The 15629-nt window shown below is 34.1% G+C and overlaps 1 protein-coding gene across 2 annotated transcripts in view; it reads right to left on the bottom strand.

Moving 5' to 3' along the window:
• Positions 1–787: 787 nt before the first annotated feature.
• Positions 788–15629, bottom strand: part of PHP (PLANT HOMOLOGOUS TO PARAFIBROMIN) — a 33656-nt gene continuing 18814 nt past the window's right edge. For both annotated transcript variants that reach the window (XR_016353616.1, XM_089790821.1), the window contains exons 2-3: positions 1580–1662; positions 788–1402 (exon numbers count right to left, since the gene is read on the bottom strand). Coding sequence is in view for 1 of the 2 variants with exons in the window: in XM_089790821.1 (XP_089646947.1) it covers positions 1301–1402; positions 1580–1662 (185 nt within the window). In the remaining variant the exon portion in view is untranslated. The remainder of the gene's footprint in view (positions 1403–1579; positions 1663–15629) is intronic.

Here is a 15629-nt window from a genome sequence, read left to right as displayed (position 1 = left end):
ACCGTAATCAGAATACCAGCCATTCTACCAATCTGCAGAGATAGTCTGACCTTGAATTTGTTGAATCTCATAACTATAACTTCCAGACGTAAATCGTCAATCCTATCTGGGATTTCCTGTCATTGTTTTCACCTACATCAAGTACTTCAACTGTGAAATTCTGTGAAAGAATAAAACAGTTGATTCTGCCTGATACATGTAATTTTGTTGTGTAGATGTCCAAGAATATGTAAGTGATTCCCAACGATGCATATAGCATACATATTACCACATGGCCACTATTTATGAGCAATCAGCACAGCCTACTAATGCCTAAAATTGGAAATTGAAAGTAGTGTGTCACCTAGAGCTTTGTTATTCAGCCTACATAAACATAATTGACTAGATTCCAGTGAGATATGCTGTTCAGAATGAATCTGAACCTTGCACGTTCAAATTTTTGAAATTTGCTCCAACACTATTATTAAATCAATGCCCCTTCTGTTCAGATACATTTGATGTAATAGTATTAGACAGCATCCATACTTGAAGACAGACTATAATACAGTTCACCCTAGTTAGCCAATAAGATATCCAACAAACTAATTACTGATATTTATTTAAAATCAGAGAGCTCTAACATTAGAATATTTCGTCAAATTACTTCAATTATCTTTTGTGATTGGTTAATAAATTGGAAGTAATGAAACCTAACAGTTGCATTACTATTTTTGCCAACCTGCAGGAACTAATAGCACTTCTAAATTTCGTATCATCAAAGATATATATGGGCATAAGAATAATCAGCTTTCATACTGAAAAACATCCATTGATGTGTAACCTTTAATTAAAGTATCTCTATATCTATGAGTCTATAACGTCCATTTCAAAATTTACATAAACTTTCCAATTTATAAAGTGTATAAGGTACATTTCTTTTTTAAATCAGTGTCTCATTCTACCTTGGTCCTGAAACTCTCCATGAGCAATCTTGGAAAGGCCTCCAAATGATTATCATATGCTTCAGATATTGCTTGATCCAGATGCCATTGGACTTCATGGTACAAAATGAACGCATCTACCCTTGAACAGATTCATGAACCTATTTCCACTTCAAAATTTTCTATTCCATTTTGCTTTGCAGACTCAAGAATACTACCAAGCTTAAATTTGCAGCAAAACTAAATCTCTATAGTGAATTATCCTACCCAAATTTTCTCTTTTTGTGAGAATTTGCATGTAGTTGATAACTTGCTGTGAAAACACATATTAGAAAGCATAATGAATAGAATATACTCTTGGCCACAATTAATGCTGTTATTCAAAAATTAGAGTTTGACTTCCTTGATCGTATGAATTCTTCCAGCCGATCCCAAATTTCCAAAGCTGCAGCCTTGTCCTGATGTCGCCTATGCTTGCTAATCTGTTGCAAACAACCAAGAATTAATGAGACCAAAATGAGGACCCCAAAAATATGAAGCATTAATGTTCACATTTATCAATTTCAGGAAGAAAAATCCGATTGATTTGCACAAATATTAAACCAAAAAACCTTATACATAAACTTCAACCATTTTGAAAAACATTTTCATATCATTACCGATATGATCCTCACATTCCACTGTTTCACAACTTTTGCAGATTCAACGCTGTCATCTTCAAAGCGGAGGTAAAATCCAATGACTGCAACCATCAACCTGACCCATTAGTTAATTTCTGAACACCCACTAAGTTAACACAAAACATACGCATTACAAGAACAGTCCATACCAAGGTCCAAAACAAAGCTAAACAAACATGGAAAACATTACTCCAAAATAATAATGTGAACTTGATATTCTTAACTTTCAGAAGCCATCTAAACTGACACTCAAGTTATAGCCATTCTTTACAAGTGACCATAAAAACTGCAAAAAAAATTTCCATTCGCACATCATTTATAGCCATAAACATGGCTTCAATATCTTGGCAAGTACTCAAGACTCCCAAGGAATGCGCCCAGCAAGTTCCTTGCCAAAAAATCGCCTGCTTAGCTTTGCATGAGTACTCACCGAGCTTTTTGTGAGATTTTTGTGAGTTTTCCCAAAGTACTCCCCAGAAATTATCTAGTCTGCAGAATTTCTTTCCCAAATTCTTTTTGAAAATTTTAACAATTTATTGAGCAATTCACCTGGCTAATACAAGAATTAAATTATTTTAGTAAAATTTATAACAATATTTTGCATGCTACTTAAGATTTAAAACGATTCTATTAATTTATGGATTTTCCAATATGCCCAATCAAAACTTTGGCCTGCTAAGGTTTTGCTGAGTCCTAAGTTTAGTAACCATATTCAAAAGCAATTGTCAACTTTTACAACCAAATCAAATCTTATTTGACCAGTTCTTTGAAAATCAAAAGGAAAAGCATTGTAGTCCACATCCTCATTTTTTTGCCAACCTAATATTGTGGTAGGTTCCAATGAGCAATTTATGATCCTGGGTAGCTTGACAGATAAACAATTGGATAAGCTAAAACCTAGTGCTGGTGTCACTAGATATATTCAATTGCCATAAGAAATCCATTGGCAGTTACTGCTGATATTCATGGTAGTTACTGTTGTTATTCAATGACTGTAATCTGTAACCCTCTCTGAATATATGCTTTGCCATGATGATTAATGGTATTGAGAAAATCTTTATTATGCTCCTTCATATGGTATCAAAGCATGTAAAATCTCTGAGCATGTAGTAGTTCTATGATGGACATCTCTCATACTTCTGCAATAAAGAATCACACCAAATTAAGCAAGCGATGAGGAGACATTAATGGTTATACTATGCAGAAATTTACCAACACGTCTGCAAATTTTCTCGGACATTCACCTTGTATTTTCTATTCAGCCAAAATACAAGGTGAATGGGAGTGCTGAAAGTGTAGATGTATCAACACCAAATTCCAGAAACAAACCATGATCAGGCCAGATTGTTGATGCCAAACAAATAATAGCATGCTCCAGATTTAAAATGCCAGTGATGAATTCCACAAAAGACACCTTCTTTCCAGCAACAGAATCTACAGTAGGGAAGTCACCTCCAATTCACAGCCTAACTCCAAATTCTCAAATAAACAATCAGCTCCTTAACACAAAACTTCTCAGCCACAGTCTGAAACAGTAGATAAGTAATGGCAATTTGCTATACTTAGCAGCAATTTGCAACAATACTCGGAAATAATTCCAATGTCTCAGTTACAGTTAATCACAAATAGGAGATTTAACCAATGAAACCACCATACATCAGCAGTGGCTTCAAACAATCTTCAGAAACTCAAAAACCCTTATACCTCAACAAAGGCACAAAATCAGAAACCTCAAAAAAGCCATAAAGACAACAAAAGCAAATAAAATATTCAAGCATGCTTTTCTCAACAAATGGGCTTGTATTTATAACCCCCAAATTCCCTTTTGTTGCCAAAATGTAACTTCACTCAAGAAGCTTCACCACACAACATTAATTAGAAGCTTCCTTTAGATTCTTTCACTTGACTTGGCTTAACTAATTAACAAATGGCACTTTCCAATGATAACTCAACTCTCAACTTCAGTGAAATTATAAAGTTAAATTATAACTTTATAATAAGCCATTTAATAATTAATAATAATTTGGCCACTAAAAAAAAATTCCAAAATACTCATTTAAATATGTCGTTTGAAATAGAGGTCATATCTATTATTTCTCCATGTGACCAAATGCACTTTCCAGAAATAGAAAAGGTCCATCTCAATCAATACCAACTTACCACAAATAGTAAGTACACAAAACTAAGCCCAAACAAAGTCCAATCTAAGCCAAACGAAGACCAACCTGTAGCTTACTAAAATGTGGAGAAGATAAGACCCTCCCAAGCCAAGTTACTGCCACAGAAGACCCTCTATCCACAATAATTAACCTATGAGGATCACAATAATAGGCTAATACCTAAAACTCCAATACTGGGAAAGATAGGGACATTACGCATAGATCAAGATGTCTAATTTTTGTTTCAATGTTTCATTTGCATATCAGCTTTTTTTTTATCAAGGTTAATTCAATATGTAATCAGTTCAAAACTTTGATACAATATTGATTAACACTAAACTACTAAACTTTTTTTTTTTTTCAATGTTCAAGTTAGTACTAGAAGTTCATCATTTGCAATATGTCATTATGATTTATGATCTTGATCATATTTAAAGTTTGCCTTCTTTGTTACACGTCTACAGTTTAAACATTCAACACATATATTGTGACACGTCACTCCTATTTTAGCTTTCTTTTTTTGAAAGCTCAATTTTGTTACTCATGACTCATATTTTTCGATTTTCTATAAAATATCACAATTATTTTTTTTTTAAATAGGCCTGCCCACATAACCCCTTCCCTTGTTTTAGGAAATGGTTGTATCTATACCAAAAGTACCCAAGTACCCCAACATGGGCAACGTAGGTAAAAACTAGTAATCTTCAAACTGGCAAGGCTTTTAGAGGCTCCCCAAAGATACCAAATGCATAAACCCATAAAAGGGTTATTTTGCAGGCAAAAAGCAGCAAACAAAAGAGGATTTCCATCACCTCGAGTTAGTTATTTCACTTTGACATGGTGTTCTACATAAGAAACATTTTTGGCATCTTTGCTTTATGTTTTCTTTTTGCCTTAGAAGTTTATCATTTACAATATGTCATTAAGATTTATGATCTTCTTGATCATATATAAAGTTTTCCTTCTTTGTTACATGTCAAAAGTTTAAACATTCAGCATATATATTGTGACACATCACTCATATTTTCAGCTTTCTTGTTTTGAAAGCTTAATGTCATTACTCATAACTCATATTTTTCGATTTTCTATAAAATATGAAGAAAAAAAATTAAAATTAAAATATGGCCTGCCCACATAACTCCTTCCCCTGTTTTGGGAAATAGTCGTACCCGTACCTGAAGTACTCAAGTACCCCAACCTAGGCAACCTAGGTAAAAACTAATTATCTTCAAACTAGCAAAGCTTTTAAAGGCTCCCCAAAGATATCAAATGCATAAAACCATAAATGGGTTATTTTGGAGGCAAAAAGCACTGGACAAAAGAGGATTTCCATCACCTCAAATTAGTGTTTTCAATTTGAGATGGTGTACTACATGAGAAGTGTTTTTGTCATCTATGGTTTATGTTTTCTTTTTGCCTTGTTGTTACTAATGGATTTGAAAAATGTATGTACTGCAATGGTCATGTGTTGGAGATAGGTTTGGGGTTTGGTGAAAAGCTCAAGTATAAATAGTTGCCCAAAAAGTTCACAAGACTGTGATCCAAAATTATCACCCTTAAGAGGGTCAAGATAAACTTTGGAGGATTTTTGTCCAAAATTTGTTGGTGTTTTTGGTTGGAGAGTTCGAGACTAAGAGCTCAAAGACTCAACTTGGAGCTACACATTTACAAGGATTACAAGACAACTTGGGGGAGTTCCACTTGACTTGGGATTTGATTCTTCAAGGAAATATCTTATCAAATATATGTAATTATGTTATGTTATTAGAAGATGTTGTTAAGCCTTAAGGCGGGGTTCCCTTGGCTAGGTGAAACTTTATTATTGGATGGTACATTTTAGGAATAATGTAATAAGGTGGGAATGTTTGTGACATTGTTATGGCAAATTGACAATGTATTAAATAAAGGAAATGAGGCTCCTTTTATAGATTTACAACAACAATGTTTCTATTATGAAAAAGTTGTGAACTAAAAGATGAAAATAGAAACCGCCTAATAAATTAAAGACTAACTAAAATGACCATTTAAGAAACATTAGGTTTTCTAATACTCTCCCTTAATGGTCATCGTTGAACTACCCTACAAAAGATTGTACACGTCTTGTGGTCATAAATTCTTCAAAACATTCTGTAGCTAAGCCCTCCCTAGATCTACAAAATAGCAATGACCAAGAATAGCCAAAATCAGTCCAAAATAACAGAGAAGTGTGCTCCCTTCTTTAGAATGCACTACAAAAAGAGACAAGAGTTTGTTGCTGACTCTGCCACTAAAATGAGTCTCACACTAATCCTCCCAGAATCAACAAAACCTTTGACCAAAAATCATAACAAAACTTCAACCTAATGTTAGATAATGAAGTTGTCCTTCCCTGTAGCCAGGGATACACTAAGAACATCTACCACGATTTTGAGAAAAATTACCCTCCAATTTTTTGAAGAAGTGTACAACGCCCCAAAATAGTCTAAACAATCATGAATTTTGAGGAGAAAAATTAGAAAAACTAGAAATAGAATCTGATACACAAATCAGAGAATACAAAACTACATTTTTTTTTTGGAAAAACAGTAAAACCAAATATAGAATTTTTGAGGAAAGAATCATTAAAATCCACCAAATAATTTTTGGAAAAAATATTAAAAGCCAACCAAAAATTCTTTTGGGAAAAAGTTATGAAAACCCATCAGAGAAACCTTCACGCGGGAAGACCCAAGACTCAGAGTGGTAAACAGCACATTCAAGGAATATGCAAGTAAATCCAACAAGCATGCAAGTACATCTTCCAAAATTAGAGACTTTTGCTCAAACCAAGAAATCATACAATCAAAACCCTTGATCAAGCTTGCGAGTTTCAGCAAAACCTTTTAAGGCAAACCACAAAATTTTCATAAAATACACTCCACAATTTTTATTTTATAATTTTGAAAAAATAAATTCTGGAAAAGATATTCCAAACAAGAAGAGGCTTGAGTTTTAGTTAAAAGATTCGCCAAATTTTATGAAATCCCATCAACTTGCTTCGATACCATTTTATTGGGAATTGATGTTGTATTAAACAAAGAAGATAGAAGCTCTTTATATAGATCTATAAAGACGATGTTCTATTATGAAATAATTGCGAGCTAAAGAAAACTACTTAATAAACTAAAGACTCAATAAGATGACCCTTACAGAAACAATATAATTTTCTAATGGTAACTAGAAGAATAAAGTGGTGGGTGGGGATTTTAGTTGTGGGTGGTTGGCCCAACTAGAATCCCCACCCAACCCATAGGAAATTCTAGTTCCATTCCCTGCCCTTGCCTAGTTTGAACGGATCTTCTCCATCCATGTCGGCCCCGCCATTCTTTATGTAGGTACTCGCCCCCACCCCCGGTACTATAGCTATATAGGGCCCCCTAGGGCTGGGGTCATTAGCCCTTCCCTTAGACTGAGAATCATCACGAACTGCCATATGCCTTAGATTAGAGGATATTGCAATAACTACTCCATTGGTGGTTATTGTCGTTATTCATGGTAGTTGTTATTCAACGATTGTGTAAACCATTGCAACACCTCTCAATACATATGCTTTTCCATGCTCATTCTTAGTGAGAAAACTTTGGTTATCCTCCTCCATCTAATTGATAATATAGAAATGAAACAATTTAATTTTCAATAGTTGAATCTCTCGTTGGACTAACCGCCAATGTTCCTTCAGGATTTGTGACATGGATCAACCGCCTCTTATATTCTATAAGTCTAGTGATTGTATCGCGCATTGGCAAGTCAATCTTTTGGTGCAACAACAACCCTAGCTTGTAATAAGTGGTATCAAAGCTTGCTCACAGGTTTGAATCTCCTCAAGTAACATTGAGGGGGGTTGTTGGACTAATCGTCAATGTTCCCCTTCAAGATTCATGACCTGGCTTTAATTGCATCCTATGTTCTATAAGGCTAGTGGTTGTATTGGGCATTGACAAGTCAATCTTTTGGTGCAACGACAACCCTAGCTTCTAACACCCTTGTGCAACACATCTATAAAAGTTAAAAGATTATTTTCTTTGCTCACATATAACGATTGAATAAAAGATAAAACAGAATGAAAGGACAAAAGTATTTTCATAGACATGCACAAACAAAAGAATATTGAAAGACTAGAGTGGTTCTTGTAGTACTAAACCAACTCATTTTATTCCAGGAAATTTAAAATATGGAGCACTAGAAATTGCTCATAAATTCATAAGAGAAATTTTCAGACTTCATGAGATTCCAGAGAAGATTATCTTAGATAGGGATGCTAGATAGACATCTAGATTTTGGAAAACTTTTCTTTCTACCTTGGGAACAAAATTGAATGTTACTTCAGCTTATCACCCAAAAATTAACGAGCAGGCTGAAAGGGTAAACCAGGTGTTAAATCAGCAACATCGATTGGAGATGTATCTTCCCTTAGTAGAGTTTTCTTATAATAACTCATATCAATCTGCTATCAAGATGGCATATTTTGAGGCCCTATACGGACAGGAATGTAGAACTCCTATAAGTTGGAACAGGATTGAGGATCGAATAATTGTTGGACCTAAAATGCTCTTAGAAATGGAAGAATAGGTAATTCATATCTGTCAAAGATTTAAGGAGGCAAATAATCGCCAAAAGAGCTATGCAGATGCTAAAAGAACTCCTAGAGAAATTGAGGTGGCAAAATAGGTTCTCCTAAAGGTTAAACCATAGAAAAGTGTTATCAAATTTGGTAGAAATGCCAAGCTGGCCTCAAGATATATGGGACTCTTTGAGGTGTTGGAAGTTGTAAACCTTGTAGCCTATAAAGTTGCTCTAACCCCAGCCCTTGCCTAGATGCATAATGTGTTCCATGTGTCTTGTCTTAAGAGATATATAGCCAATGTTGAGCATATTATAGACTGGAATTTCTCGAAGGTTCAAGATCTAGGGGTGGGGGTAAGAGAACAACTCATAATACTCGCGATGCATAAGCTATGCTTACAAAATTGGGATATAACCCAGTGCAAAGTCTAGTGGGACCAATATGCTGAAGAAAAATGCTACTTGGGAAGATTATGATGAAATCTTCCAGAAATTTCCCCATCTTTTTTCAAAATATGAACTTTGTTATGATACTATTATTTCGTGTTCTAAATTGAGGATTCTAAACATTATGACAACTCTTGTGCAATTTTTTTTTTTATATGCTTATTCATAATTGTTCATCAAGGATGATGAAACAGGAGGGGTAAGGTATGTTACATCCCATATTTTATGTTAATTTAAAACATTTTGAATATAACTTATAGCCGTTGAGATTTCATTTGAACTAGAAATGGTTGGTTGAATTGGTTATTCGTTATGATTTCATGCGAATTGGAAATGGCTGGTTAAGTTGGTTATTTGTTGTGGTTAAATTATTTGCATTAGAATTCATTGGAAATGTACTTTCACTACGTCATTTTCTTTGGAAATCCAAGCTGAAGGGGGGAAAGCATTGACAGAGAGGGATTAGGGCACAAACACCAACTTGCCACCGAGTTTGTCAAGTATTCATCTATACCACCTTGGTTAGGGAAAAGCAAACTAGGGCAAACTAAGTAATACAAAGTTTCCACTCTGAGCTAACTAGGTCATCTAATTTAAAGGAATATGTATATCTATTTATTTATATAAATAATAAATGAAATAAAATTGTTACCACTAAATTAGAATTTGGACACTTTGCATTAGCTGATGTTGGATGTATTATATTATATAAGTAATACCCATGATATTTATGTATGTTTCTATGTATTAAAATATATAAATAGATGTGTGTATACTTATATTTTTAATATAACGTACACACACACACACACACATATATAGAGAAAATAATACGTACAAGTAAACATAAATAGTACAAGTGTACTTTTTATAATACTTTGGAAAGGATTCAATTTCCATATCGAATTTAATTTAACTCATGAAAAAGTCCATCAGCCTCTTATATTTCTTTTTATTAATTCAATCATTTATATTTCTTCCAATATTGCCATCAGCCAAGATTGTAACATACAAATACATGTCTCTGCCACCCTATTCTTCATGCAAATCCAATCTTCCCTATGTTGGCTGATCATTCTTCTTTATAATTATCGATCGCTATAGATCATTTTTTTTGAGCAGTCCATCCATTAGTATAGCCGAGTCTGCAATTGTATGGTTAATTCAAAATATACTATCATACTAAGCTAACAAAATGTAGAATGGTGATACCAACTAAGGAGTTCATTGGAGTTCATTGTCATCGACTTTAGCAAGTGAGCTACAATCTGAACCCCCTTAATCAAGTCGTTTTCCTTGATATGTTCATTTTAATTTCCATGATAACGATAATAAATTATCATTCATAGCATACAGAAAGATGGTCCAGTCGAACCTTGAATACAATGTGAAAAGTCCATACCAAAAAGGAGCTATTAGACCAGTCATGCCAGAAGCACCATAAGTTGATAAATTGCCTCTATTATTTAATGTTTGCTTTTATGAAACTTAATTATTTGTAAGTTAAAGAGAATTGGGTTGTCATGCCATGTATACTTCCAAAATACAGTGACTTTAACTATATACATCCCTCAAATTTTATGGAAGCTTGTCAATGGTTAAAAGTCAATCTGGCCACATAGGAATTATAGTTTTCTTTTCTTTTTATTTCTGAATTATGGATATAGAAAGATAATCCTTTACATAACTAATTATGTCGTAGGCATTCCTTATATGAAGAGGACGAGCTAAATTGTAAAATCAACGGTGCAAAGTTTGTTACAACCAATGACTACCATGAGGACGATCCTCGCCACAACGTACAATTGACATGAAAATGCCCAAGTATACTATCTCCTCGTCATTTATTATCTATCATCACGGGCAATGCTCAATGTTAATTCTTGGTAACTTCAGATTTACTCCATTGTCATAAAACGCTCTTGCTACCATTTTATTGGGCATTCCCGCCTAGCTACCGATCATGGTGTTGAAATCTTCTAATAACAGAGCTTGTCAAGACAGTCGTTCTACAAAAGTTGACGGAATTTGAGGTGACATGGTTCTCTTTAAGGTCTGATTACTCTGTAGCGATAAATCAGGCATAGATCCCTTATAGTGATTCCTCTTGGGCGTTCTGACTAGAGTTCTCTTATGAAATCAAATGGGGAAATTACATTTAATGGAGTGAATTTCCATCATTCTCGAGCACATTACCGTGTCGGGTTTCAAAATAGTGGCCATAAATTATGATCTCAATCCATCTCATCTAAGTGACACTCATCGTATTCGCATTTGTTTATTGAGCTCAACGTAGCATGAACATATGAAACTATTACAGTGGTCAATCATAGGATCCTGTGTAAGAAATTTTGGTATCCCTCCTCTACAAAACATATAGAGTAAGACGATCTCTTAGTTTGGTTACAGGAATTGAAATTTGGGAATAGGAATAGTTATTCTAGAATAAAAAATGGGGTACATATTTCTATTCTCTTTTTAGTTTAGCATAATTTGATGGGGAATTCATGGACCTAAAAATTTATGTTTTCTAAAATAAATAAAACTAGAATAAGAATACGTATTTCAATTCCACCTATTTAGGTGGAATTGCAAATGCTTATTTTTTGGGCCAAAATTAGATATGTATTCCTATTTTATTTCCTATTCCAATTCCAATTTGGTGCATCCAAACAGAGAATTCAAAATTTTTAAGATGTACATATGCTTATTCCACTCGTATTCCCCCTGCCAAATAGACTGTTACATGTTATTATAATGAGCACACGACTTATCAAACATATCAATAATGTCAAGCAGCTAGAGGAGTGATAGCCATACAATCAATAATGTCATTCCTCGCTTAACAGCCAATGACTTAAACATTACATACTAAGGCTTGATTCCTAAGATAAAAGTGTTAAATAGTCAAAGTTGACTTATTTTTTCAAGTTTAACTTTGTCCTTAGTGTGTGATGTTTAAGGGTGACCACTTAACACAAGACGCTTCTCTACCTTTTTTATGCAACAACTCAAACATTTGGAATAAAATATACAAGGAGATGTGACCTCTATGAAGGACAACATTAGTACAAAACATCAAGAGAAAGTCTTAATGAACATAATAGACAAGTATATAAAATGTTCTATTGCTCACTCAAAATTAAAAGAAAAATACCAAGAGCCTAAATGAAAACATCTTAGAGGCAGACATATCATTTACAAACTTTGTTTACTTTAGCCCAACCCAACCAATATTATAAGGGATAAAATGATAAAGCTAGAGGAATCGATTACACAATTAGCACAAGCTTACAATCTTCTACAAGTCATAGGCATGCAAATTAGACAAATAATGGATACTATCAATAGCCAACTCCTACAAATCCACATCTATAGGGAGAAAGTCAAAGGATGGATCAAGTATCTCTAAGAGACAATAAACATTCACTTGACAAGTATTCTGGTAGAAACCAAAGTAGAAAACAAACAAACATAGATCTCTAATAGCCTGTCAAAGGAAGAGATAATCAAGAGAAACTCTTGAACATATAATAATAAAAGACATTAGGAGAAAATACTAAATTAACTCAAGGTGAAGTAGCGATGCGTCCTCCCCAACTAAGCATCATGTTTTCACGACTTTACATATTTTTAAAATTTCTCACATAGTGACTCTAACAACTCTATCATTTCCTCGCCAATTATTTTTAAAATGTGTAGGTTCTCTAAATACCGATGGGACATCTTTATCAACAACCCCTAATTCTTTGTTGGGTTCCACCACGTATGTTGGTGTTGGATTAGATTGTGTACAAGGTAGGATGGTTGTTGCTATATAGATCTTGACTAGATCCCTCTACCTCACCTATGTTTGTGGGTGATTCGTGAGAATTTTTTTGTTATCCTTGACACTACTTGTAAAAAGGTTTGTGTTGGTGGGGTGCTTAATGGGCACTCTTCTTAGAGACCCTCTCTTATCTTGGAGATCTTGAGCTTGAGCCTAAACGAACTTAATAAATAATAATAATTAATCAAAATACATACTAATAATTAATCTTGACTTCAGTCTCTTAGTGATAAAAAAGAAGTTAAAGATATATCATTTTTAATAATATTTGATTAATATATCTATAATTAATTTATAAAATTCTAGAAATTGTCATATAGTTATAATTTTATGAATTTCTATTTAAATTATTTACTAAAAGCTCATGAACATTATGTTTTAGAGAGAGAGGGGGGGATACAAAAGTAGATAAAGATGTTGAGGCATACTGATAGGAAGATATCTAGTTATACAAAAGAGAGATACTAACGAAGGGACATATGCTAAGTTCACCCTCAATATCTATCCGGCGTACCTATTGCACACTAAGGTGCAATTTCTAGTTTATATATATAATGCAAGCTGGAAAATCACACCAAATATCATGAAGGATAGCAAGAATAGCTGAGATAAGTGGTGTAGTCCATATGAATTGGACAAAATAATAAACCTACAAAAACAAAGAGATGAATCAAAACTATTATAAATAATCTAATTGGAATCTAGTTAGCTTATAGTGGGAACTGGAAATTAGTATTGTTGATGTGTGTTTTATGACCCACCAAACAGTAGAACAAAATAACCAAATATATTATTCCCTCTTGAACAAAGTCTCGTGTATGCTAAAATTGCTAGAAGATCATACAATGACTCCAAGGTTCCTCCAATGTCAGGTCTTGACTGTGGATAAGCTCAGTGGTTGATGTGATTTGCTAATGATCACAAGGGGCCTTACATATTTACTTGGATTCATTTCAAGCCATGCTGGATGTGGGAGCTATCTTAAGTTTTTGCAATGAAGTACTATTTTGGGTTTTCACAAAATATGCAGAAGTGAAATAGGATAGGGTCCAGGAATTCTATTCTAACCATAAGGGTAGTGATGACAATAAATGGTACTCTGGTGGACAAATTCCTCGATTTACCGAGCTCCACTTTGCCAAGTTATACTACAACTATGCATGAATTGGTGCAATCTTTAGGGGTTATGCCAAAAAATTTCATACCACCACATACACCATCATAAAGAACAATATATACGAATGATAGAAGTCAAGCATATGCATGAAATGGGTTCAGGCTAACTTTGCACGACGATTTAGAACCACTAAAATGTCAAAAGTATGAACCAAAGGAAATTCATCATAACACCATTACATTATCCATTGCAATCACAACACTTTACCTAAACTAGACTAAATCTAAATGAGGGAATTTAAGAGAACAAGCAAGCACTAAGACACATCAAGTATTCACCAAGCTTCAATCAGAACTTCATTATCTCAGTAGCTCATAGAGACAATCTTAGAAAATCCCCCCCCCCTTTACAAATGAGGAGTGAGGCCTTTGTATAGGTTCTCAATGACAACAGATGGCCAAGATGATCACAATAACTGATGACCTAGATCATGCCACATCAGCCCTAATTAGGGTTAGGGCAAAGAAAAGGAATCTACATTAATGCAATAAGAAATCCACTACCATAGTGGGTAATAAATTCCCACTATGAATGCTTGCACAGAAAGAGAGTGGGGTGCAATAAATATCTACTATGCATGTCCATTCCTCGATAAATGCTCAGTCTTCCTTGAATAGATTATTCTTGATTCCATTCCCTGAATGCATAAAAGTCTGACTTGGAGACCTCAACTCGTCAGTGAAGATAATTGGGTGCCACAAAATCATGATGGAGGACACGTAGGCTTGATTCCTTTCCAATTGCGTCATAAGATCCAACTTTGACTGACTTTTATGAAAATCTCTCCTTGAACATCCTATCTTTCATGTACCTGCTCGGAAATTTATTTCCTTGTGATGGATTGCAATCTATTGCTAATGACTTTGTCACTTTAGAATTTCCTCATATTGAACTTCCTTCACCATTAAACTTTGATCTTTGAACCTTGAATATTTGGGACTGGATCACTTAGTACTTTGATGTTGGTACTAGAATTCTGGATTTGAGCATCTTTCTTGAATTTCTAGAACTAGAGCTTTCTTCTCATTTCTCTTCAAATCACTATTATGCCTTTTCTGACATTTTTGAAGATTTCACCCTTTTTGTTTATCACCATCAATCATTTTTCCCATGGGTGCAAACTTGAAGAGGGTGAAATTTGAGATTTGGAGGAGAAATTTTCCAACACATAATCCTTTTTCATTTTTCCATGAAGGAGAATTTTCAAACACTATTCCATTTTTTGTCCATGAAGAAGCCATTTTTCTCTTCCACGAAAGCAAAATTTTCCGAAACTTAGCCCATTTTTATTCCATGGAGGAGAGAGTTTTGAACACTTAGCCATTTTTTCTTTCATGAAGGAGAAATTTTCCAACACAGCCATTTTTCCTTCCATGAAGGAGAAGATTTTCAACACTAAGCCATTTTTTCTTCCATGAAGGAGAAATTTTCCAACACTTAGCCATTTTTTCTCCATGACGGAGAAAATTTCCAACACTTAACCATTTTTTCTTCCATGAAGGAGAAATTTTCCAACACTTCGCCATTTTTTCTTCCATGAAGGAGAAAATTTCAACACTTAGCCATTTTTTCCAAGATTTTCAATTTTCTTCTTGTAGGAAATTTTGAGTAGTTATGGATTTTGTCCATGATGGAAGAGTTCCACAACAACCATTTTTTCCAAGGCAGAATTTTTTGAGTGGTCGTAGATTTTGTCTATGATGGAAGAATTCCACAACAAACATTTTTTTTCCAAGACAGGATTTTTTGAGTGGTCGTGAATTTTGTCCATGATGGAAGAATTTCGTAGAAACCATTTTTCTCCAAGACAGGATTTTTTAAGTGGTCGTGGATTTT

The sequence above is a fragment of the Cupressus sempervirens genome, chromosome 7, assembly GCF_028749045.1.
Source record: "Cupressus sempervirens isolate cs-2001-9-10 chromosome 7, ASM2874904v1, whole genome shotgun sequence".
In the NCBI taxonomy this organism is placed as follows: domain Eukaryota; kingdom Viridiplantae; phylum Streptophyta; class Pinopsida; order Cupressales; family Cupressaceae; genus Cupressus; species Cupressus sempervirens.
The sequence above is the reverse complement of the archived record's forward strand: the minus strand, read 5'-3'. Positions and strand labels throughout refer to the sequence as shown.